This window comes from Felis catus, chromosome A1 (assembly GCF_018350175.1).
Source record: "Felis catus isolate Fca126 chromosome A1, F.catus_Fca126_mat1.0, whole genome shotgun sequence".
Lineage (NCBI taxonomy): Eukaryota > Metazoa > Chordata > Mammalia > Carnivora > Felidae > Felis > Felis catus.
The window spans coordinates 7,932,425-7,957,592 of record NC_058368.1 but is presented as its reverse complement, the minus strand read 5'-3'; the positions used below and the strand labels follow the sequence as shown (position 1 = coordinate 7,957,592).

The following is a 25,168-nucleotide window of genomic DNA, read 5'->3' as shown; positions in this document are numbered from 1 at the left end:
GTGCTTGAGGGACCGGTAGCAGAGAAAAAGAACTTGGGAATGAAGAAAAACAAAGAGAAGAGAAATCGAGACATATGGGGATGAGATAGGGGAAGAGAGAGGGCAGACCCTTCCAAGAGCTCGCCCCAGAGATCTCAGGACTGCACCCTGTCCAAAGTCACTAACCCCAAAACTAACAGCCGCTGTCTGGGCGCTTGGAGAGGGAAGAGGTCTCCACCCCCCAATCTGCAATTTGCTGCTTACACTGAAGACTGCCTGACGATCCACCTTAGATAATTGTGCACCTCCGTCTCTTAGCAGAACGATTCAATGAGGTTTTTCTGTTTCACGTGTCCAGAATTTACACTGGAACCCCTCGTCCCCCCAAGTACAAACTTGAAACAGTTTAACCCAGACCTACAGTGACAGACAGCAATGCAGCTGGGGAGTCCCAATCCAATGAAGGGAAATACAGAAACAAACGTATTTGGAGATAACCTAGTCTATGAATTTGCCATTGCTTACGTGACTGAATAGAGTCAAACTGAGAAAGTTCGTTCCTCGTCCAGCCCATATTCAAGCGATAGCTTCATTTTTGCATTATCTCCTGCTTCTAAGGAGCCTTAAACGATTCGATTGTATATTAGTGTAGCCATCTCATTCAACTCCGTCATAATTCAGCTGGCCACCACTGAAAAATGAAATAAAGCACGGCAAACGTATATCATGTACCCCAACACCCCCCCCACACACACACACACACTCACTCATAAGCATTCTGTAGGGGGGCCAGTCTTCTGATGGAATAGATTTTGGTTTAGCCTCTTTTTTAAGTTTTTTTTTTAAATGTTTGTTTATTTTTGAGGGGGGGGCGTTGGGACAGAAGATCTGAAGTGGTGTCTGCGCTAACAGCAGAGAGCCCGATGCGGGGCTCAAACTCACGAACAGTGAGATCATGACTTGAGTTCATGGCTTGAGCCGAAGCTGGATGCTTAGCCGACTGAGCCACCCAGGCGACCCTTTAATCCAAAATCATACATTGTTGTGAAGTATAAACCTACTTTTCTTGCTTCGAAAATATTTCATCATTGTATACATAGTCAATATTAAGTTTGGCAAACGGGGGCACCTGAGTGGCTCAGTCAGTTAAGCATCCAACTTTGGCTCAGGTCGTGATCTCACAGCTCAGCTCGTGAGTTCAAGCCCCACATCGGGCTCTGTGCTGACAGCTCAGGGTCTGGAACCTGCTTCGGATTCTGTGTCTTCCTCTCTCTCTGCCCCTCCCCTGCTCACGTTCTCTCTCTCAAAGATAAATAAACATTAAAAAAAATTTGAAAGTTTTGCAAATGTTAAACTATTTGGAGATGTGTGTGTGTGTATGTATATATATATATATATATATATATATATATATATATATATATAATATACCTTTTAAACTTTCATTCAGTGACTCTTTGCTGATGGTAAAGAGGCCCATAATTCATTTTTTTTGAAGTTTACTATTTATTTTGAGAGAGAGCAAGTGAGCACGAGTGGGTGAGGGAAGAGAGAGAGAATCCTAAGCAGGCTCTGCACTATCAGCATAGAGCCTGATGCGAGGCTTAACCTCGTGAACCGTGAGATCATGACCTGAGCCAAAATCAAGAGTTGGACGCTTAACCGACTGAGCCACCCAGGCACCCCCATAATTTCATTTGTAAGACTATCTTTTTTTAAATTCTATAATACACGAATACGTTTTCATTGTGAAAGATCACATGGCACGGAAACAGCATAAGCTATAAAAAATGTCCTTACGGGGAGTTAACACACGTCAAGTGTTTGATTTGTATTTTGTTGACAACTTTACCGCTTTTTGCCTATGTAAGGTGCAGGTATACACATGCAGGGCATCCATATTTGCGGAGCAAATAATAAATGGGATTCAGTCATTCATTCATTCAACAGCTATTCACTGAAAGCCAACCCTGTGTCGGTAAGAGAGGAGAGGGAGAGAGAGAGAGAAGCCAGCATCTCTAAGACAAATCTGAGTTGACATCATGCAACGTGTTTTGTTTGATGACTTGCTTTGTTCACCGCGTGTCTTGGAGGTCTTCCTGTATCAGCACATAATGTCCTGCTCCCGTCTTTTTAGCCTCCATACCCTTTAATATGGTATGTAGTCCCATAATTTTAACTATTCCTATGCTGATGGAAAACGCTTTCTAGACTTTGACCTCTATGCGATGCAGTGCTAACACTTTACTGGTCATAGACACACTCCCTCACTCTACACAGAATGGCCACTTTGGATGAATGGCTCTATTCTGCAGTATAAATGCATCCGACCTCATCGAGGAGCTCTGACAAATCTGACCATGTCACAGGAATGTGTTGAAGCAGGAATGAGTGCATGTGTGTGCCCGGGCACATGTGCGGGTTTATAATTCATAGATAGGAACGCTAAAACCTTAGCTATCAGCTCTGTACAACTATAGACTTAGCACCTCCTGACACGTTTTTCAAGTGCCTGAATCATCTTGAAATGCTTCATTAGAACAACAGCCGAGTTCGCCGCGAAAGGGCGCAAGAATGCTTTTCATTTTCAAATGTTTAGAAATACATGTGTGTTGGGCACAGTTTCAAGGTGCTCACGTTAACTATAACCCCTTCAAGTCAACCAGTTTACAATTTCTTGGCAGCTTTTGGAAACTATTCTGTTAGCATAACCCAGACTTGTAAATTAAGCTAGTGAAGCAGTAGACATTGTCCCAAATGAAAGGACCTTTGTTTGTGGCTTTTCCCTTTTTCAGTGGTTTCATGAAGAGGAATATTATGCAGCATCCCCCCCCCCCCCCACTGTTCTCAGTCTTATTCTTTTCCAAGAGCCCCTCTTCTCTGTCTTTTCATGGCTAAAGAGCAAACCGTCTCACCAGGGATCACATAGCCCATCAGAACTCCTTCAGCCCATGTGTTTTAAGCATCTCATAATTCTCTTCAGCTTAACACATATTATCGTAAGGCTACTTTTCACTCTGTCTCAAATTATTCTACCCTTCCTCGACGTTTTGTTTTGTTTTGTTTTGTTTTGTTTTGTTTTGTTTTGTTTTGTTTTGTTTTACATCTGCAAATGCTTTGCCCTGTGGCTTGACCTTAGGGTAAAATTCTCAACAGAGAAAGCAGCAGCTGCATGGTGACCATTTGAAAACCCTGGAATCGTTTGCATTTTCAGTGCCGTTTAATGAGCCCATCATCCTTCACTTCCCAAACTTGTCAGCCTTTGCAGCTACTCAACTTGGATTTCTCTTACCCATAGTTTTCTAAACCTCTGAAGTTTGACTGGATATGTAAACTCTCCTCTGTGTTCTTTGTGGGAAGTCAGTCAGACATCCAGTCTCTAGTGTTCTTGGATCACTTTAGCCATCTTTAATCTCTATTTTGGCTCTTCTGGTGCTTTGTTCAGATACAGCTCTTAGCTCATCAGTTCCTTTAAGAGGTAGCAATCTAGGAGCGCCTGGGTGGCTCGGTTGGTGAGGCGTCCGACTTCGGCTCAGGTCATGATCTCACTCGTTAGTGGCTTCGAGCCCCACGTAGGGCTCTGTGCTGACAGCCCAGAGCCTTGGAGCCTGCTTCAGATTATGTGTCTTCTTCTCTCTCTGCCCCCCTCCCTCCCTCTCTCTCTGTCTCTCAAAAATAAATAGACATTAAAAAAAAAAAGAGGTATCAATCTAAAGGTATGATTTATCATGGACCCACAACTGGATGCATCACCATCCTCATGGCTACTGTTTATCAGAAATATATCATGGGCTAATCTCAAATTATTTTGCTGGAGAGCCAACACTATCATAACAATTTACTTTTTTCAAACGTTTTTAAATGTTTACTTACTTATTTTTTAGCATTCTCTACACCCTATGTGGGGCTTGAACTCACAGCCTCAAGATCAAGGGTTGCATGCTCTTCCGACTGAGCCAGCCAAGTGCCCCCCACCCCGCCGAATTTACTTTTTATTTTATTAAACCTAACATCTATTAATTCCCTATTCCATGAGCCAGACACTTTGTCATACTCTAGAGAAAATGAAAACGGGTGAAACTTAACCCTTACCTTTGAAAAACTGACACATAATAGGTACAAGTCAATTTGTAAGTACGCAATGTGAAGGGTATAAAATTCCATGCGCTGCCGATTAGCACCCCTGATTGGCATGATCCAAGGAGGCTTCATGGAGGAGGTGTCATCTGAACAGGCCTTTGATGGCTGAAGAAGAGAGTTTTGATTATGTCGATTAATTTGGCCAAACTGGATGGACATGTTCTGTCAGTCAGAAGTTAAGACGCTCAGCTGAGCATCAAAACAGGAGTCACTGATCAGACCAGCCGGCCAATTTAGGAAACAATGAGTCAGATTTTTGTGTAAACACCAGGAGAAAAACACACGGTATGCACTGATGTAGTCACACAGGTTAATTTAAAAGATCTACAGATGCATCTACTCAGTGTGAATTGGATTAAAGTTCTATTTCATGCCCTTCCCTGGACAATGTGCTGCTTATATATAAAATGGCATGATTGTCCTTCACCTTATGGTATCGAGGAAAGAAAGAAAATTAATTATAAAATCCCTCGAAAATACTAAAAACTGAAGGGGTTGTGTATGTATGTATATGTGTGTGTGTGTATATATATATATATATACATATATGCATATATATTTTTTTTTTGAGAGAGAGAGAGAGAGAGAGGTGGGAGGGGCAGAGAGAGAGAGAATCCCATGCAGGCTCCATGCTGTCAGCGCAGAGCCCGATGCGGGGCTTGAACTCCCAAACCATGAGATCATGACGTGAGCCCAAATCAAGAGTAGGAGGCTCAGCTGACCGCCTCCCTTGGATACATATACAGGCCAGCATCGTCACAAACTCTGATCTAAAACCCTCAGCAGCAGCCAACATAGTAGATGCTTCAAGCCCTTACCCTGGGTGCCGTCACCAGATTTCCTTGGAGTACACGTCCCTGCAAAAACAACTCCGTGTAAAAATTTTACTCTAGCAGACCTATGAAACTGAGTTTACATTTCTAAGCTCTAGGATCTACAGCTCTTTGAATCTTAAGATAATAAAAACTGACATACAGCCTTACCGCCCGGGGAGAGTTGGGTCCGTAGGTCGTCAGTCAATACCGCCACACAGGGAGACCGCGTTAACTACTGCCTTCCTCGGCTTAATAATATTCAGCAAACGCTGCAGAGCTCATGCCTTTTCTCACCCCCTCAATTCCATTTTCCATGGTCTTGGTTTATTTGGCCGTGTCCTTGGATTCTGAGGGTCTGCTCTCTGTTGGCACAGTGCTAGACCCTGAGGGCTCGGTAATGAATAAGGCAGTGGCGTGGGCACGGAAGGAAGTCAGCAAATTTACTACGAAATGTTAAGTGTCGGAGGAGAGGCGTGTGCGAGGTGATGCCAGAGTCATAGAGAAGGGGCTCAAGTGCCTCAGAAGATCTGGGATAGCCTTGAGCTAAATATTAGTAAATGAATGCTCACCGGGGTGACTGGGTGGCTCGTACCATTCAAAGTCACGGAGACTTATCGTGAACTGCCACCAGATCAGTATGGCTCATACCAAGGATACGCTGAAGGACGTAGCAGGGTCAGAAGCTGGAAGAAGATAGGCAGGAGCCAGATCATGGAGGTCTTTGCTTCATTAAATATAATAGCGCCATCCCACGTACATCCTCTGAGCCAAAGCTGTGTCTAGTCTACGCAGCATACACATTGCTGTTGGCCCTCACAGCAAATGTACCTAAGTTGATTTGGTTGCCGACATTTAAAAATCATAAGCTTTAACATCGAAAATCCAGATTTCTCTCTTCTCTTTAAAACTCAAAAGACAACACTGGACTCAAATTCCCCAATTCCAACTGGTTGGAGCAAAGTTCATGCTTCCACCTTTAGATGCGAGACAGTCCTTCAGCACTCCACACAACGCAGAGGGACACAGTCCCTCTCCCATGATCTCATCCCCAACTCATTTATGTTATGCGCCCGGCCCCTGAAGACATCTACTCTTGCAAATCCTGCTCTGTGCCCTGTTCGTCCAATCTGACACAGCTTCTCTCAGCGAAGGGAAATAAATCGTGTTTTGACAGGAATTTTTATTTTCAGTGGTCAGAAATTACTTAGGTGATCCCTCTAGAAGCAAGCAGGCCTGCAATTAAATTATCTTATCTCAACAGCACAAAGTAGAACATCATGTTTCTAAGTGAGTTCTCCGTGTTAGTTCTAATGATTCACACCCAAGGGGGAACAAGAAAATTCATATATGGTGACCCTTCAGAGAACCCAGTACCATTTTGCATCACAACAAAATTACAACCTATCTAGGAGTAAAAGTAACCGAAAAGATATTTAAAGAGAAAAGCCTAGAATTATCAGGTGACATAAAAGAATCCCCAAACAACCCAAAGATATTTTATATTCTTGGATGGGAGCGTTTATTATCAGTGGAACCTTTTTGGAGCCATTTTTGTAGGTCAAAAATATTGGCAATTTCATTTGTTTCAACCTAAAAATAAATATGCACATTTTCCCCAAAATTATTACATAAATTCAATGGAATCCCCACCCACATCCCAATAGTACTTCTCCCAGGGGCGCCTGGGTGGCACAGTCGGTTAAGCGCCCGACTTCAGCCAGGTCACGATCTCACGGTCCGTGAGTTCGAGCCCCACGTCGGGCTCCGGGCTGATGGCTCAGAGCCTGGAGCCTGTTTCCGATTCTGTGTCTCCCTCTCTCTCTGCCCCTCCCCCGTTCATGCTCTGTCTCTCTCTGTCCCAAAAATAAATAAACGTTGAAAAAAAAAATTTTAAAACCCAATAGTACTTCTCCCAGAATTCGACTAGCTAAAACTGAAATCCATATTGACGTGTAAAGGGCTGAGATAATTATGAAGAAGAAGGGGTCACACTGTAGCAAATATCAAGACGCATTTTATCAAGCAGTCATAACTTGTGTGGGATAAATGGGTCACTGTGAACAAAGAGCCTAAAAACAGAAACACAGATATATGGAAACTTAATATCTTGACAGAACTGTTATCATAACTCAGTGGGAGAAGAATAGATTATTCAGTAAATGATGCTGGAATAACTGATTATTGATGTGGTAAAAATCAAATTCTTATACCGCACGCATACCGCCCCCAAAAGAAAATCCAGATGGATTAAAGACCTAAATGAAAAAAGGCAAATCTCTAAGTAAATCTTCTTAAGAGATTTTATTTTTGGAAAAAAGTATATAAGGGAAATGCTTTAATATCAGTGTAGGAAAGCATATCTTTTTAAAACAAGCAACAGGGGGCACTTGGGGGGCTCAGTCGGTTGAACGTCCAACTTCAGCTCAGGTCATGATCTCACGGTTCATGAGTTCGAGCCCCGAGTCGGGCTCTGTGCTGACAGCTCAGAGCCTGGAGCCTGCTTCAGATTCTGTGTGTTTGTGTCTCTCTCTGTCCTTCCTCCGCTCACGGTCTCTGTCTCTCTCTCTCAAAATAAATAAAAAATAAAATAGAACAAGCAGCACAAAGGATAATTGAGAATATTAACAAATCGGACTACATTAGAATTTTTTAAACTTTTGTATTAAAAATTCACAAAGTTTCAAAGACTGTTCATAGAATGTTGGGGGGACCTCGCAGCATATTTAACCAATAAGGAATTAGTACCCAAAACATATAGAGAACCTAAAATCGCTGCGAAAAAGACAAATAGGCTAATAGAAAAATGGGTGGGGGACATGAAGAGGTAATTCCCAGGAAAGGAAGCCTTCATGGCCAAAAAAAAATGGAAAGTGATGCTCCATATTCCACCTACCTGGTAATCAGAGAAATGTAGGTTAATACCGCCGTGAGATGCCGTCTCACACCCGTCATTTTGCCCCCAATTAAAACATCTGATAGTTCCAAGTATCGGGAAGTATGGGGAAGGGCAGCTCTTAGTGTTAGTGAAAGTATAAATCAGTAGTTTTTGGAAGACATTCTGTAATTCTTGGTGGAGGTGAAAATCGGTGTACTCTATAACCCAGCACAAGGAGATGTGTGCATAACCATGTACAACTGTCTGGGACAGGTGCGCTGGCAGCCTTCTTCATGGGAGCAAAAAAGCGAAAACTACCTTATGGCAGAAAAGTGTATTTTTTTGTATACGATGAGCTAAATATGAGTTTTCTACATGAGTTAAAAATGAACTCCAGGGGCGCCTGGGTGGCTCAGTTGGTTAAGCGTTCGTTTCAGCTCAGGTCACGATCTCATGGTTCGTGAGGTTGAGGCCCGCGTCCGGCTCTGCGCGGATAGCGTAGTCTGCTTGGAATTCTCTCTCTCTCTCTCTCTCTCTCTCTCTCTCTCTCTCTCTCTCTCTCTCAATCTCTCTCTGCCCCACCCCCTCCTGCCCACTTGCCCTCTTGGGCTCTCTCACTCAGAATAAATAAACGTTTGAAAAACAATGAACTCTATCCTACATGCATCAACCAGGATAAATATCAAAATATCATTAAATAGGAAAAGTTGAGAAAAGGCATCTACTGTATGGTGCCTTTTATTTAGAATTTTTAAAGGCACAAAACAATATTACCTCTTCTACGGAGGTACATACCTATGTGGACAAAGCACAAAAACATGCCTGAGAGTGATAACGCCCCACCTTTAGGATAGCGATGCCTCTGGAGAGAGGAGAGGGAAGGGGATAAGGTATCGGTGAATTGTATTCGTATAAAAAGAGAGGGGGGGAGGGGGCCTAGAGCCAGTATGGCCAAAAGTTGACCCCTGACTCTCTTCGTGGTGGGCACATGGGTTCTAGTTTTCCTGCACTTTTAAATGTTTGAAACGGATCCCAATGAAAAAGCTAAAAAGAAAGCCCTTTGCAGAGGGTGCGCTCCTCAGTAGAAGAAACAGCATCTGTATCGTAGGGACCGGGTCGGGTGAAGTGAGCGGTATGAAGGTTAAGGCGTTAAAGAAACCAGGGGAGGGGCGCCTGGGTGGCGCAGTCGGTTAAGCGTCCGACTTCAGCCAGGTCACGATCTCGCGGTCCGTGAGTTCGAGCCCCGCGTCGGGCTCTGGGCTGACGGCTCGGAGCCTGGAGCCTGTTTCCGATTCTGTGTCTCCCTCTCTCTCTGCCCCTCCCCCGTTCATGCTCTGTCTCTCTCTGTCCCAAAAATAAATAAACGTTGAAAAAAAAAATTTTTTTTTAAAAAAAAAGAAACCAGGGGACACAACTACGCGTACGTGCGGGCAGATCTGGGGGATGAGGAAGCCTAGTAGAGGTAGTAACTGGCCTGTGTTGGCCAGAGGGGCAAGAAACCGCGAGAGCAGAGAGTGAGAACGCGGCTGATGTTCCCATGCCTGCGCCGCCTGTCGGAGCATAGCCGGTGGGAAAGAAGAGCTTCGCTGGGTGGCTCGGGACACCCCGTCACCTCCTCCGCGCGACCGAAACAGGAAACGGCCCGGTGGCGTTAGCTCTACAGCATCCTTGACACTGTCTTTTCACCTTGGCAACTACGCCCCTGTCTGTCTCCTCGAGTGACACCCAAGGTCTTGGGCCTTCATTTGTTCATTGTGTTAGCCTCAAACCAAGACCGGGGCGACAGCAAGTTGGTGGAGGTCAGGGCTGCTGCAGTGACACTCATGAGTAGGAGACCACTGCCGCCATGAATGCTCGTCGCCCTTGGTAGCCCACGCTCCAGCCACGCTCTGACTTCCTGCGATTCCCACAGGTGCCCTGTCTTCCCCTTTCCAGAACTCTCACTTCAGTTATCTCCATTGGGCCTCACGGCGGTACCATAAAATAGGCAAAGCAGGTATTATTCTCATCGTACCCATGGGGAGACATACTCACAGGCCACGCATCCCCCCACCCCACCCCACCCCACCCCCCATTTCCTGGGCTTAGAAGACCAGACCCGTCTGGCACTCCTCTCTGTCCACTCCTGCCTCCAGGAGGGGGCGACTCGTGCAGGTTGCTTCTGCCAAGTGTCTGTTTACGTTTCTTCCTCTCTGCTTCCTGTTCCTTCATCCGGATTTGGATGCCCCCTATTCCTTGCCCGGATTACACCTGGTGAGCTGAACTCCAGATGCCACTTGTCCCCCGCGGCAGCCTACCCCGTCTTCTCCCTCTAGACTAAACTTCCTCAAACATTGCTTTCCTTAGGTCATTTCCCTGCTCGAAAACCTCTGTGAGCCCCTCTCTTCCTTCTACACCGAAACGGAAACTCCTCGGCCAGGGGTTCAAAGCTCTCCTCAATCTGAACTCGCTTTTTCTAGTCAAGCACCCCGGACGGGTGCTTTCAAAATAAAAATGGCTGCCAGGTCCGCTTTCAAACCAGCAAAGGTTTGTGTTTTGTATTTTATCTTTTTAGATGGTCCCGCTCGTCACGGGCGGGAGAGACATAAAAGCCTCTTCTCTGCTGGTGGACACGTTAATGGGTATAATCTTTTTGGGAGGCAGTGCGGTTGTAAGAATCACGAGCTCTTGACCTAATACGCCTGTTTCTGAAAATGTATCCTAAGGAAGCAATCCGAAATAGAGAGTAATCTTTATGCCTAAAGATGTGTGAATTGTACTCTTATTTATAGTTACGAGCAGTTAGATATAACCCTCCAGTGGCTTTTTCCGGCGCTTAGAACAAAACCTTAAATTCTTACCATGGCCTGTGGTCATTCATGGTCGGGCCTTGCGAACCCTCCCCTGTCCTGCTTGCTAGCTAAAGTCTGCAGTGGTCTTTTCCCTGTCCCTGAAACTCATTGCTGCCCCGGGGACTTTAGAGATCCTCCTCCCTATGTGCCTCAGATACCCCTTCCAGATCTCCAAATAGCTCGTCTTTCGGGTCTCTGCTCAGATGTCATCTCCCAAGAGAGCTTCCCCTAACCCCCCCCCCATAACCCATGGTCCCCTTCACCTGGTTTAGTTTCTTTACGGACTTTATCGTTCCTTTAAATTACTTATTTGTAACTCTCTAAAACCATAATCGGAGCCCTTTGTAGGCGAGCGTTCGTTTGTCTCGCTCAGTCTGATATCGCCGGATTTAGAATAGCGGCTGGTATATAGTCGGGGCTCAAAAATAGCACATGAACGGGCGTATGGTTGTTAAAAAGTGCACTTTAAGAAGAACAAAGGGAAAATAGCTGGGAGGAAAGACTGTACGTTTGTTTTACATTGTCTTTATGCTTTCCAGTATTTCTCACGTTTTCCTTATTGGATGGCTCTCTTAATCAGGGGAAATATAAACCATTTGACAAAATACAGCCTGTAGCCTGGGCAGGCCCATTGTATCACCATTTCAGAACAAGCATGATTTCAGCGGCCCCTGTTAATCCTTTAAACCTCAGCTCAAGGCCCAGTTCCTCCATGGTGCCTTCCTGCGTATTCTGGTTCTCACTGGTCTCCCTCCCACCCCAGACTTTGCATTTAATTGGGTATGCTGGGCTACATGTACTCATCCTCATTCAAGAAACACTTCCTGTTTGCTGGGGTGGGGGTTGGGGGGGAGGGATGATATATGTGTATTTGGTAGGGGTTCATCTCGCCAAATCTGTTTCCACATTTGTCAAATGGAGACACAAAGACCCTGCGGGCTGGCTGTAAATGTCAGGATGTGAAGTGGCCCGTGCGGTGCTAACACCCAGCAGGCCCCCCGGTAAGTGGTGTTATTATTGGATGTGGTGTGCCCTTGACGTTGGCTCTTGAAAGATGCCCCACCTCCTTTCTCTGCACTCGGTGAACGGCCTGGGTCCCATCACCTCCAGAAGGGGGGGCGGTGTCCGAGCTCTGCTGCATGGTGAAGGTGCTGTTCAAAAGCCTGGACCCAGAAAACACAAACAGGCCGCCGGGCCCAAGGTTGCCTAGAGCTCGGATTTCCTCGTCTGAACGCATAACTATAGGCAAAGGGTAGTATGACAGAAGTAGCTGTTTTTGTCTGTCCCCCGGGCTCGCTAATGTAAACATCTCTCCCTCTTCAGGAATTATCTTAGGACCGGGAAGCAGCACGCTGTTCCTTGAAAGAGTCACAGAAGACGACGAAGGTGCATATCACTGCAGAGCCACCAACCAGAAGGGGTCCGTGGAAAGTTCGGCATACCTCACTGTTCAAGGTAAACCGGCTTCAGAAAGCAACCAGAACCAGCTCAGACGGCTGTGTCCCTGTTCAACTTTCCACCTCCCGGTCTCCCGCTGCCGCCCCAGCCTGTTCCTTTCCCTGACCTCCTCGCCCCTCCCCTGTCGCTCCGGGAAGGGACCTGCTGGGTGGCCTGGCAAGGCAGAAGGGGAAGACACTGGCCGGCCACCCGAACACGGTCTCTGCAGGGAAGTATCCCGGAAGAGAGGAAAACCAGCTGCCGCCCGAGGGATGGCATTGACCCATAGAGAGTGACCGCAGTGGCCACACCTGTGACAAAGAAACCCAAGGAGGAAGAGGGGTGTAGGTAGAGGGGAAAACCCAGAGTTCGTTCTTTTTCCTTTTCCGATTCCCACGAGTGAGACACCTACACGCCTCTCTTCTGAGTGTCTTCGTAAGCTGGGTTTTTTTTTTTTTTTTTTTTTAACACGAAGTAGGCTGCAAAATATTATCAGGGAGAAGCAACACATAAAAAAACAGACCACATTTGAGAAAAATATTCCAAGTGCTTCCTCTTCGGAGGCCTCAGATAGTTCGCTGAGCAGCAAAATCCAAAGCGGCCTAATCCTACTCGGGGCTGTGGCCATGTGGCTCCCATGTGGAAACCAGTTCAGACGGCAATTGCAGTCCTCTGATACCAGAAGTCATGCAAAACATAACATTTACGGCATCATAAAATATCAAATTGACACCTCCTTGGACCTAAATATCTATGGCCTATTGAGGTTTACATGAAAAGATGCAATTTGTTGGGGACTCTGTTTCCAGGCTTCCCGGGAGACCTCAGACTATGGAAATACTCCTGGCAGGGGAAATAGATCAGTTCTTCCGCCCTGGAAACTTACATGGCTTAAAGATTATAATTCTGAGAATTCAGACTCCTTTAAAACAGAGCATCGTCCCCATTCTTTTTTGAGGAGAGGATTTTATTTAGTTTATTTTTCTGCGTTTATTTTGAGAGAGAGAGAGAGAGCGTGCACGCATTAATACGCGTGGGGGAGGGGCGGAAAGAGAGAGAAAATCCCACAGGCAGGCTCCATGCTGTCAGCCCCGAGTCCGACTCGGGGCTCGAACCCACGAACCATGGGATCATGACCTGAGCTGAAATCAAGAGTCCAACACTGTAATGGCTGAGCCCCCCAGGTGCCCCAACGAGTAGATGATTTTAGACAGTCTCCTGAAAAATCCCAAAACCACGCTCCCACAAATCTATACTTCCAGGAAAAGTGGGGAGTAGCATTCCCCAAATAGTTACAGTAATGGTCCTGTTTCTCTCCCAAATAATCCTTGTCTCAGAGTATTCTTTCGACTCGTCTGCTTACCCCTGGAGAGAACACCTCCCTCTTCAAAGGACCTTTCATTTACTTTTAAACAAGGACTCCAGATGTGGCTGTCGGGGAGTAACCGTGTCAGGCCAGGGAGGGCCACAGATCTGAGGCAGGGGTGGCCACAGAGGGCAAGGAGGTGCCCACTCCGCAGTCCAGAGGGCATTTCCCCCCCTGTGCTGACAACAGAGCAGTTATGAAGCCCCAGGCAGGAGTGAAATGACTGACCTTCATCCTGTAGCCAAGTGATGGTAGACGAGCATGGGAGCCGGGTTCTTCTCATGTGCGCCCCAGCCCCATATGCGCCCTCCTGCCGTGCATCCCTACTCTCCTCTGCCTCTACCAGGGAGCCGGGGTTGGCATCTGACCAGCCGGGCAGCTGATGGCTTGGGAGAAGGCCTTGCCCGGAGGGATATTGACACAAGTTTATAGGTCTCCACAGAGACTTCCCTTCCTTTCCCTTCGCCTTTTCTGCCAGGCTGATCTGGGTTTCCCGGAAGCCACGTCGCTTCAAGGCATCTGTGCGTTTCTTCTGCCCACAGTCACGACCACCCCCCTCCTATTTGTCACAAGTCTACCCTCTGGGAGTAGTCCCCCCTGCTGGGAGGCTTTTTCTGCCCACAGGCGGAGCCATGGCACCGTGGAGGCTCCCAGGCTGGCCTAGGAGCCTGCACTCTGGCCATCAGAGAGCCTGACTCACACCCGCTGCTGAGGGCGGCCCCATGCGAACACAGCCCAGAATGTCTTTTGTCCAGGCGCCCTCCCCATGGCAGCCTGATGCTCCTTCTCCCCTGTGTCCAGTGTAGATTAGATACTTTGTACTCAGCAGCGTCCTCCAGGATCAACAGCTGACTCGGATACCTACCCTCTTCTCTGCCCTCGCTCTCCATGGTTCTTGAATCTTCTCATCAGTACTTCCTGTATTCTGCCTTTAGGGGTTAATTAGGCGTCCATAGGTCTGTCTTCCCTACTGAACTGTAGACCTTGTGAGGCAGGAGTGGGGTCTGACATACTTTTGTACCCCACGCCCGTGCCCAGCACTTAGCAAGAGGCTTTATTCGGTATCTTTCTATGCAGACGTTGCTACATAACGGGCATCCCTGATCCCATGAGCGCCGTAAGAATCCAAAGAAGTAACCAGTATTATCTTCAGTCTACAGACGAAAAGATGGGCAGTCCAGAGGGTTAAGTTATTTGCCCAAAGTCACATGACACACGCACGGTGAGGCTGACCGGGGTCCGTGTCCCGTAGCTGCGGAACATTGCCGCCCTCCCTCCGGGCTTCCCACCCCTGAAGTGCCGCGGGGACTTGTCCTCGAGGCCTTGGCCTAAAATCGAGCTGTTGGACTTTTCCCATTTCGTCCTGTTATTTGGGTTTCTCTCTACCTGGTTCTCATTTCCTGCAGTGATTCCTTTTCCCACTACCCACTCCTCTGGAAAGCCAGACAGCATTAAGAATCCGGCTGCCACTGATCATTTCTACACATTTATCGGCCTGGGTCATTTGCTTCTGAGGAAAGGGGAGACAGTTGCCCACGTCAGCTGCCGCTACGGAGGTCCTGACCCTGTCCTCTCCCGACGTCATCTCTCAGCCTCCCAAGCAGCCTACCTACTTCTCTGTCCTTCGATCATCTTCCAATTCTAGAGGATCTTTTTTATTTTATTTTATTTTCTGTATTTTTTTTTATTTTTGAGAGAGAGATCTGAAGCGGGCTCTGCGCTGACAGCAGCCAGCCTGATACGGGGCTCAGACTCCCAAACCTCGAGATCATGACCTGAGCCGGAGTCGGATACTCAACCAACTGAGCCACCGAGGCGCCCCTACCGTGATCCTTTTTGAATGACTAATCTTACGACAGATGACTCCCTGCTTCAAATATGTTGTGGCTCCTGATGGCCTGTTATCCTCATCCAGGTCCTTCCTGGCCTCCTGCAGCCTCGTGGCTCATCCCTCCCTTCACACCTGAGCTCCCCTGCCGTGCACCTGCCCGGAACCCCCTGCAGATCCGCTGTCCCTCATCTGCCTGCCCACAGCGTCTTCCTTTAGTCTCCACGGCCTTCCTTCCCGCCTCATTCTCCCCCGGACAGCCCTACTCATCCGGACAGCTCACTTCTGCTCTTGCTACAGGGGGAGAGGAAGGGTCCTCCTGCCTTACCATCATCTCCCTCTGTGCTCCCAGAGCACTTGACGTATACCTTTGACGCAGTGCTTACCACGGCATATCGTTCACTCCTCTATCCCAGAGCGTCTGAAAAATGTATCTGCGGGTTGATCCACGTAGAAAACTACCACTGAATGTCTGAAAAGAGACATACGTCAATATCTTGCAATTTCTGAATATATATATATATTGCAATGTCTGGCAATAGACTTAAGCCAATCCCTGTTCGCCGGTAACTCAGCAATGTATTTATGTGCCCAGGGCTGGGCAGAGTAAAGAAGTGTAAGCCATCTCCCCTCCCCTCCGGGGGCCTTGAAAACCTAGCTGGAAGGAGATTAAGGTGCACACAGAAACCATTAGAGCCGGATCGATAGGCACTTTGAGCTCCTCCCCAGGGTGAAGTCGAAGCGCTAGTTTGCAGCCAATACACCACCCAGGGCCGCTAATCAGAGCTCAGGGAGGTCGCAGAGGCAAGAAGGGACGTGGGTAGGGAGCCAGGGTCTAAAGGAAGCCTCGGAGGACGTCAGATTGGCAAGGTGAACGGGGCAGTGAGCTATGAGGCAACAGTGCACCTTCTACGTTGTGTCCCTTGGCAACAACAAAGTCTAGGTGATTTTACCTCGTTCCTGGTGGCCAGCCCGCTGGGTTTTCTGAAGAACTGGTACTTTTGACTCATGACCTCTTTTCCCTGATGTGGCGTTGATCTTCAGTAGCGCCTGGGGAAATGATCACGTTTACGAGGTGCCTACAGACTTGACGTACATGGCTCTTTCTTTTCACCCGTCACTGTCCCCGGCTGCCGTGCTCTTTGAGTTCTTGTGTCTGCTTTTCATGTTTTTCTGCCTTTTTCCTTGCCCTCTTGTGTAGTTCCCCCCGCCCTCTGCTCTCCGAGTGACGGCAAAACTCCCCTCTCCCCTTAAAAACAGATGGCCTGATCAAGCGGTCATCAAACTACCTGAAACACTGTACCCGTTCATAAGAGGAGTGTAACATAAATGGGACCGTATCCTACTAGGGTAATGATGGAGCAGTGTAAGGAAATGAGGATTGTTAGTCTAAAAACTAAGGGGCGATGGGGCGCCTGGGTGGCTCAGTCGGTTGAGCGTCCGACTTCGGCTCAGGTCATGATCTCGCGGTCCGTGAGTTCGAGCCCCGCGTCAGGCTCTGGGCTGACGGCTCAGAGCCTGGAGCCTGTTTCCGATTCTGTGTCTCCCTCTCTCTCTGCCCCTTCCCTGCTCATGCTCTGTCTCTCTCTGTCTCAAAAATAAATAAAAACATTAAGAAAAAAATTTTTTTTTAAAAACTAAGGGGCGATATTATTGTTTTCCGTAAATGTTTAACAAGCTTCACCCCCAGGGAGACTTTCTAACTCATTCTTTGGTACACCAGAAAAGATACCCGGAACCAAGGAAGGGAGGTGGTGGTGATGTGTCAGGAGGTAGGTTTCAGCTCCATACGTAATTTTGGATAAGGAGACTCCTAAAAAGTGGCTCTTGAGTGAATCTTATTAGTCAGATGCCGTATCTTGAGTGGAAGTCCTCGAGGCTCACCGAATGAAAAGTTGGTCCCCGGATGCTCTTCAGAATAGCTCGATGCCGTACCTGCTCACTAATTTTATCACTGAAATTAGATCCTGGCTCTCTGGTGGCTGTGAAACGTTCCCTAGCTTCAGACTTGATTTCCTAAAATATGCACGCACACCCTGCAAGCTGACCTATCTTGTCAGGTGGGGTTTAGGAAATGAAACCGAGCAAATGAGTTGTGTCTGCGGCTGTGTTTAACAGATTTGAAGAGGTTCGTGAATTAGCCAGGAAGGAAACTGTCTGCTCTTTTTATTTCCCTTGAAAAAGGATTCTTATACTCATAGATAAAACAATGTGTTATTTTTGTATCTGAAAAGGATGAGTGGACTGTGGAGTCAAAGTAGCTTCTTTAAATAATCCCAGGTCTTGTTTGCTTTGGACGGTCCAGGAGCACACGTGGAACTCTCAGAGGGGAAGTTCTAACATGAAAAACAACAACACAAAACTGTCAGTAACCAAAATAATTTCTGAAATTGACACAGCCCTCAAGAGCCCATGGAACGCAGTGGGACCGTTTCAATGCAAGCGGGGCACGTTTTCACCCAAGGACTTAAGATAAACTCGACTTTAGAATTATTATTGCAAGTAAGAACCACAACGTGTGTGTACATACATTCTGATAACAGATTTAAGCCTTGCTATCGAAGTACGGTTTCAGTAGCCCTTATAATTACACAGGAGAAAATTCCACGTTAGACATTCTTTTGGGGACGACGGATGGATAGGAAAATCATGGGAAGCGCCAAAGGACTGCCTCAGGGTCCTGCAGTTTAAATGGAAAGGCATCAGAGGTGAGATCTGTAAATGTTATGCCATAATGATTGCACATTAACACATTTCAGGAAAGGACCCACACAGCAGGAAACATACGCTGTGTTCCTTAATAAATTCTGAGAGTACAGAATAGGAAAAGGTCAAAATTATCTCAGGTATGCAGTGCCTCCCTTTTATCCCCCTTGGCCAGGCCAGCCTTCGGGTCTTGTTTCTTTTTGACACTCCTCTGAGGCTGGACGGTCCTCTGCTTTGGCTCCTCTCTTCCTGAATCCTGCCCCAAATTCACTACCCCCCCCCCCAGCTAGCCTGGCACTAGGAAGGATGTGATAAACTAATTCACATGAAGATGTGGGTGATTGATGTTACCGTTCTCCTGGGTGTTGGCAATTGAGAAGGGTTCCCGAGGAGAGACCAGTGCTGGCAATGGAGACATGAACTCTCTACTCACTGATTTCACACAGGAGGGCCAGAGGACGGGATGTGCATGCCTTCATACTTGAGTCTAAACAATGACATCAAGCTGGCCTTGATCGGAATTCAAAATATGGTGATGGAATTCAGCCATGGCATCTTCTGCTCATTGAACATGCGTTAGTCTAGCTAACTTTGGTGACAACCCAGTGGGGATTTTTTTTTTCCCATTGGTGGACAAGAATCTGAAGCACAGAAGGATTTAGTACTTGGTTCAGGGTTACGAAGCTAGGAGGGGTGGAGCTGAGCACTGAACGTGTGGGGCAGAACCATTCCGCTCTACTGCCTCTGGGTTGGAAGGCAGGAGAGGACCCCCCGCGTGAAGCCCGGTCATCACCCCTCCTGAGCGTGTGCCCTTGGGCCAATTACTTAGCTTCCTGGTGCTTCCGTACGTTCATCTGCAGAACAGACGTTAGTAATGGTACACCAGCCTTACTGGGGTGTAAGGATTAACACACTTAGAACACTATCTGCCATATAATAGAAGCTTTTTAAATATTAGCTAACGTTGCTGTTCGTTAACATGTTAAACCACATTAACTTCAACAGAACTTTCTGCATTACAGTCTTCCAACACTTAATCAGTGAGTCACCCAAATGGTGTTCCAGACCACAAAATTCCTCTGTGGCCTAAGGAGTTTAGCTTTACTAGCTTTCCTAAAAATGTGTCGTCGAGCTGAAGGCACGTGATGGCAATCTTAAATACCTTTTACCTACAACTATCCTTGAAAGCTCACTTCTGAAAGTTTAATTTGAATAGTCTTTCCATGTCACTCCGTCCTTAAGAGAGGTTCCAAATTGGTGTCCAAAGATTCCTCAAAAGCTTTATAAATAGTATGAAAGCCAATTTTATTAGTCCAATAAGCCTTCGAGAAATTAGCTGGGTTATTGGTTTTTGGATTTTAGATAACAAGGGGTAGCACTGTTTGCCCGGCTCACGTGGAGAATCAGGTCGACGTATGTCTGATCAATTTTCTTTTCATCCATAGAGAAATATTTATTGAGATTTCCACTGGGCCAGTGCTGGAGATGCAAATGAACACAAAACACACCCTTCTCTTGATGTCTTAAGAGCTTCATGGGCAAAAAACCCACATAAACAGTTTTCTAAAAATAATGATAGGACCAGAGAACAACTTCGAAGCCACCCTGGCAGGTACGAGGCGAATTTCTCAGGGAAGGTCGTGACTCGGTTGTCTGCAGAAAATGATCGCTATTTGGGTCAAAGTCTGACTAGTTTTAGGGGGAAAAAACCTGTGATGTATGCAATAGGTTTGGATGAAAATGAAATCATCTCGTATAGTACTTGAAGCCCACAAGATAAGGATGTTTTAAAAAAGGAAAAGGGGGGCGCCTGGGTGGCGCAGTCGGTTAAGCGTCCGACTTCAGCCAGGTCACGATCTCGCAGTCCGTGAGTTCGAGCCCCGCGTCAGGCTCTGGGCTGATGGCTCGGAGCCTGGAGCCTGTTTCCGATTCTGTGTCTCCCTCTCTCTCTCTGTCCCTCCCCCGTTCATGCTCTGTCTCTCTCTGTCCCAAAAATAAAAATAAAACGTTGAAAAAAAAAATTAAAAAAAAAAAAAAAGGAAAAGGGAACGCTGGGACGGGGGGAGTGGGGGAGAACCTTCAAAAGAATAGCCCTCAGGGCACCTGGGTGGCTCAGTCGGCAAGCGTCTGACTTCTGACTTGGGCTCAGGTCGTGATCTCACTGTTCGTGGGATTGCGCCCCAAGTCGGGCTCTGCGTTGACAGCATGGAGCCGGCTTGGGATTCTCTCTCCCTCTCTCTCGCTCCCAAAATAAATAAACGTTAAAAAAAAAAAAATGGCCCCTACTAGGTTCATACATTTCACCTGTGAGCCAGGGTCCTGTTGTGACCCCGCATTCGAAGGACGAGCAAGCCGGGGCCTAGGGTCCTGGGTCAAAGACATAGCTGCTTGCTTCCTGCCCTTTCCAGGTAGAACTTGTCCTGTCTCAAGTCAAGGCAGGTCCCCGAGCCGGAGGCCCTGGTCTTCTGCGTAGGGAGTTCCGCTAACCTCCTGGGAAGGACCACCGGTGCTGTGGTGCGAGTCAAGTGCCCTGGCCCTGCTGCCTGTCGATTCCGGCAGCCTGGCACCACACCGTGCCACGTGTCAGGGTTGGCGTGACACCGCCACAAGACAAAGTCCGGGCCCCGTGCAGCGCGAACAGCCGCCACCATCAGAAAGGCGCAGGGCGAGGCAGCGGGACTCAGCAGGCGCACAGCCTCTGGACGAGGTACCTCACCCCCCAGGACCCAGTGCATCCCCTGGCTGGCGTCCCCCCTTCCTGTCCCGAGGGGGATGGTCTGAAGCTTGAAAGGTAACTGACACGGAACACTCTGTGCCCCAGGGTTAGCGGGGTCTGTAAGCTAAAAGTGCAGTCTTCCTAACTCTTCAGGTTGGCCCCATTCTTGTCAATATCCCATGTAAAGCAAGCTCACAGCGTGCCCTGATGCTGGCTTTCACACACCCCATGTGACAGGAACGTCCCTGAGACCCAGTGCTAACTCCTAGTTGTTGTCAAACCCCACCCACGTTTCCTCTGGCCTCCTTTCCCCTGCCATGTACAGCTGGGCCGTTTCATGGGCTGAGCTCATCAGCTGTCACCAGCAAGTTGAAGCTGGGTCCCGCCAGGCCAGCGGGTGGACGTTTGACCTCTGAGAAAATATCCAAGAGCCGTATAGGAAGGGATGATGCTGACTTGAAGTCCGTCTACTCAACCTAAGGCTCCCCTAATGGTTACTTTGCAAACACAGCCTGAGATTGAGCTATCAAGAGCGGCAGGGATCGAGCACAGATACTACATCGTATCTGGTTAAATTCTTGGTGTTCAGTAAGCAGTCACAGAATGTTAAATAGACCTTTCTCCTGTAATAAATGTTCATCTTGAGGATGTTTTTTAATGAGTTGGTTCTTGAAATGTGTAAATGCACCCGAGCACATTGGGTCCCACTGAAAGGAATTTTGCCTGCGTAAGGGCTGTGGAATTGCTTTGGGGGTCAACTTCCTGCCCCGTGGAATGCAGTGGGAAAGTTCCCACAGTGGGAGGGGGCCTCTCCCAGGGCATTCCAAGCAGGAGGCATCTGCAGAGCTTTTAGGCGGACAGTACTGTGTCTCAAGATGCTATCAGCATCTCCAACAGCCAAAGGCCACTGAGGCCTGAGCAGGTCTCAGGATGTGTGTGTGTGTGTGTGTGTGTGTGTGTGCGCGCATGTGTGTGCGTGTGAATACAGCAAGGCAGCATTCGACCTTTCACATGGGGGAGGAAATCCAAACTCCTATTAACTCGAGCTTACAATATTCCCATCGAGAGGCTGCGTACGAAGAGAAAAGCTTATCACACTTTGCAACTTCTTCAAGGAGGCTGTTCTCATTCTCATGAGGTTCGGGTAAACTTAGCCACAGGCCAGCAAAGCTAGGCGTCGTTGAGCCGAACTCATTCTTGCACTCACCCAGTATTCTCAGGGTGCCTACTGGGGGCCAGGCCCCCTTCTAAACACCAGAGACATAGCAGCGAACGAGAGAACCCCGGCCCTACCCTCTGCTCCTCCGCTCGGAACGTTGAACGTATTTATCTGTTCAGACTGTGAGCTCTAGACCGTCCATGCCTTTCATCCACCACCACGTACTAGTATCTAGAACAGAGAGTGCCACGTAGGTGGTGTTCCGTGGGTTTCTTGGATTAATACGCACAAACAGGAATTTGACCTTGAACCCTCTGAAAGCTTCATGAGACGCTTGGGACTCAAAGCCAATCATAATTTATCTCCTCGCTCACCCAGTCCGATGAGGGGGCGTATAAAGACGACGAGGATGTGGCCGCAGCCCCCAGAAGCCGCCGTTCTGGTAGAGAAACAGAGTGCCGAAGCGCAGAGGTGCAGAAAGGGCTGGGAGGTGTGAGAACCTACGAATGTTTTGATGTGATCGGAGCAAGTGGGAGAGCGGCAGGGGACGAAGCTGAAGAGATAGGCGGGGTTGGGCACGAAGGACCCAGGGATGTGGATTTTTATCCCCACGGCTGTGGGGAGCAGAGGTGGTGGTGATGGAATTTACACAGAGGCGAGATCACGCTGGCCCAGAGTGGAGGAGAGCCTGGCAGGGGGGCGGGGAGTCGAGCCTGGTCAGGAAGCCAGTGCTGCGGTCCAGGTGACAGCTGGCGGGGCCTCGATGTAGGCAGTGATAGCGGGGCAGGACAGGAGGTGACAATTTCCTGAGCCATGGGAGGAGAGCCGGCAGGACTTTGTGTTGGCCTGGACGGGGAGAGAATGTGGATTTCCCCTCTAGACTAAAAGGTTTGCCCAGCGGGGACTGTGGCAGGAAGTGCATGTGCTCGGTGGCTGGATGGATAAGAGGGGAGAAGGAAACGGCTCGGGTTTCTAGCTTGTGTGTTTTCTGTTCTTCACAGATATTTCACCGGCCCCAGCTGCCTGCATGCAGCTTGTAGTTTAAACCCTGCACGCCGACGCTCGAACTCTCTGCGGGCTGGTCCTGATACTGCCTGCTCTGCCCCCTCATGTCCCAGTTTTGGGTCTCCACTCATGCCGGCCCCTCTGCCTGTAGGCCCTCCCCCGCCTCGTCTCCGTGGGCCACCACCCACTTCAATGTCGCCTCTTCCAAAGAGCACTAGATTTCCTCCACCCTTGAAACTCTTACTCCGTGTCTTTGTATGGGCCTTAAGTCTTTTTTTTTTTTAACGTTTATTTATTTTTGAGACAGAGAGAGACAGAGCGTGAACGGGGGAGGGGCAGAGAGAGAGAGGGAGACACAGAGTCCGAAACAGGCTCCAGGCTCCGAGCTGTCAGCCCAGAGCCCGACGCGGGGCTCGAACTCACGAACCGCGAGATCATGACCTGAGCCGAAGTCGGACGCTTGACCGACTGAGCCACCCAGGCGCCCCTGTATTGGCCCTAAGTCTTGGTTGGGTTGCGAGTGATGAGCTCCAGGAGAGTGACACCTTTCTCTTGCTCACCTTCCCGTTGCCTCCAGATGGAATGTCGCCTCCAGTAGGATTCAGGACCTCCTTGTTGAATCGAAACAAAGAGCCCACACGATGAATCCCTCATCTAGGAAACAAGGATATTATTGCTACCTACTCCTTAGGGTGGTTGTAAGGGCTTGGCATATAGTAGGTGCTCAATAAATGATACCATTCATTGGGGCGCCCGGGTGGCTCAGTCGGTTAAGCATCCGACTCTTGGTTTGGGCTCAGGTCATAGGATCTCGCGGTTTGTGAGTTCGGGCCCCCCCTCAGGCTCTGTGCTGACAGTGTGGAGCCTGCTTGGGATTCTCTCTCTCCCTCTCTCTGCCCCTCCCCCACTGGCACTGTCTCTGTGTCTCTCAAATTAAATACATAAACTTAAAAAAATGATACCAGTCACATCATTGTTTCTAAAAAGAGTGAGTTCCATTTGTTCTTCCCTAGCTTAATACTAAGCCTCTGCCTCCTTGTAATGAGGTTCAAAGGCAGTCCTTTGAAATTCATGGGAAATTGTCCCCTGGAACCAGTAAGTAGGGGACCACCGTTCTGGCCCACTGGGGCATTCCTTTACAGATCCCAAAGATCGTCCTCTCTGGAGGCTTCTCTTGAACACTTTGGGTCTTTTCTCGTCTGGTGCTGGAGGAACTGCTCAGCTTTAGATCTCTGCGTGATTCCGGGAAATGAGGTGCTTGGGCAGAACCCCCTTCTCGTCGCAGCCCCTGCAGGCTGGCTGCTGTTTCGAAGGTCAGAGGCAGAGACAGAGCAAGGAGCAGGAGGTGGGCCAGTTGGCCGGCTGTTCCAAAAGGAGTGAGCAGGCACTGGTGATGGTCCTTGAGTTTTATTTTTATTTTTAAAATCAAAGTAGAAGAATTTTGTGAGTCCCAGAGGAGCCCTTTTGTGTCGTTTTTATTCTTAGGTATTTTTCTTTAGAATTTCCTCTAAAACTCATGAGGAAGAGCTCACATATTCCAGATTTAGCACTTTAATGGGCTTTTGTTCCCGCCTTCATTTTTTCCCTTTTTAAAAATTTCTCCTCGGGGGGCGCCCGGGTGGCTCAGTCGGTTGAGCGTCCGACTCTGGCTCAGGTCACGATCTCACAGCTCGTGGGTTCGAGCCCCGCGTCGGGCTCTGGGCTGACAGCTCGGAGCCCGGAGCCCGCTTCGGATTCTGCGTCTCTCTCTCTCTTCTGTGTCTCTCCCGTTCGCATTCTGTGTCTCTCAAAAATAAAATAAACGTTTAAAAAAAAATTGTTCTTTAATTTCTCCTCGGATTTTGAAGTAGCTATTTCTGGGATTACAACGTTTGCGAGCTCAGCCACAGAATTTCTGAAACTCCCTTTAATTTCCGCGTGAGCTTAGGATGGTGAAATATGCGCCCTGCCGGGCTCGGAAGGTGAGGGGAGACCCGTCCCAGAGACCAACCCTTGAGCCGCCGGGCTGCATGCGCCATGGCGAACCATTTAGGGGCATTTGGACCTGTTCTGTAGAATCACAGAGACCCTCGGTTTGGTGGTGCTTGTTGAAGACCATCTTGTTTTGCTCCCTCCAGGAACCTCGGACAAGTCCAACCTGGAGCTAATCACTCTGACGTGCACCTGTGTGGCCGCAACCCTCTTCTGGCTCCTGTTAACGCTCTTTATCCGCAAACTGAAAAGGGTAAGAACGATTCGGATGAGGTTCCACGCTCCTGTTTCCGTAAAACTCTAAAACGCTCGTCTCGCATCTAGACCCGGCCCTAGACCA

At 48.3% G+C, this 25,168-nt stretch overlaps 1 protein-coding gene across 2 annotated transcripts in view; it reads left to right on the top strand.

Annotated features, from left to right (window-relative positions):
- Window positions 1-25,168, top strand: part of FLT1 (fms related receptor tyrosine kinase 1) — a 178,802-nt gene that overhangs the window by 113,767 nt on the left and 39,867 nt on the right. For both annotated transcript variants that reach the window (XM_023250349.2, XM_045047390.1), the window contains 2 exons: window positions 11,964-12,095; window positions 24,975-25,081. In XM_023250349.2, coding sequence (XP_023106117.2) covers window positions 11,964-12,095; window positions 24,975-25,081 — 239 coding nt within the window. The remainder of the gene's footprint in view (window positions 1-11,963; window positions 12,096-24,974; window positions 25,082-25,168) is intronic.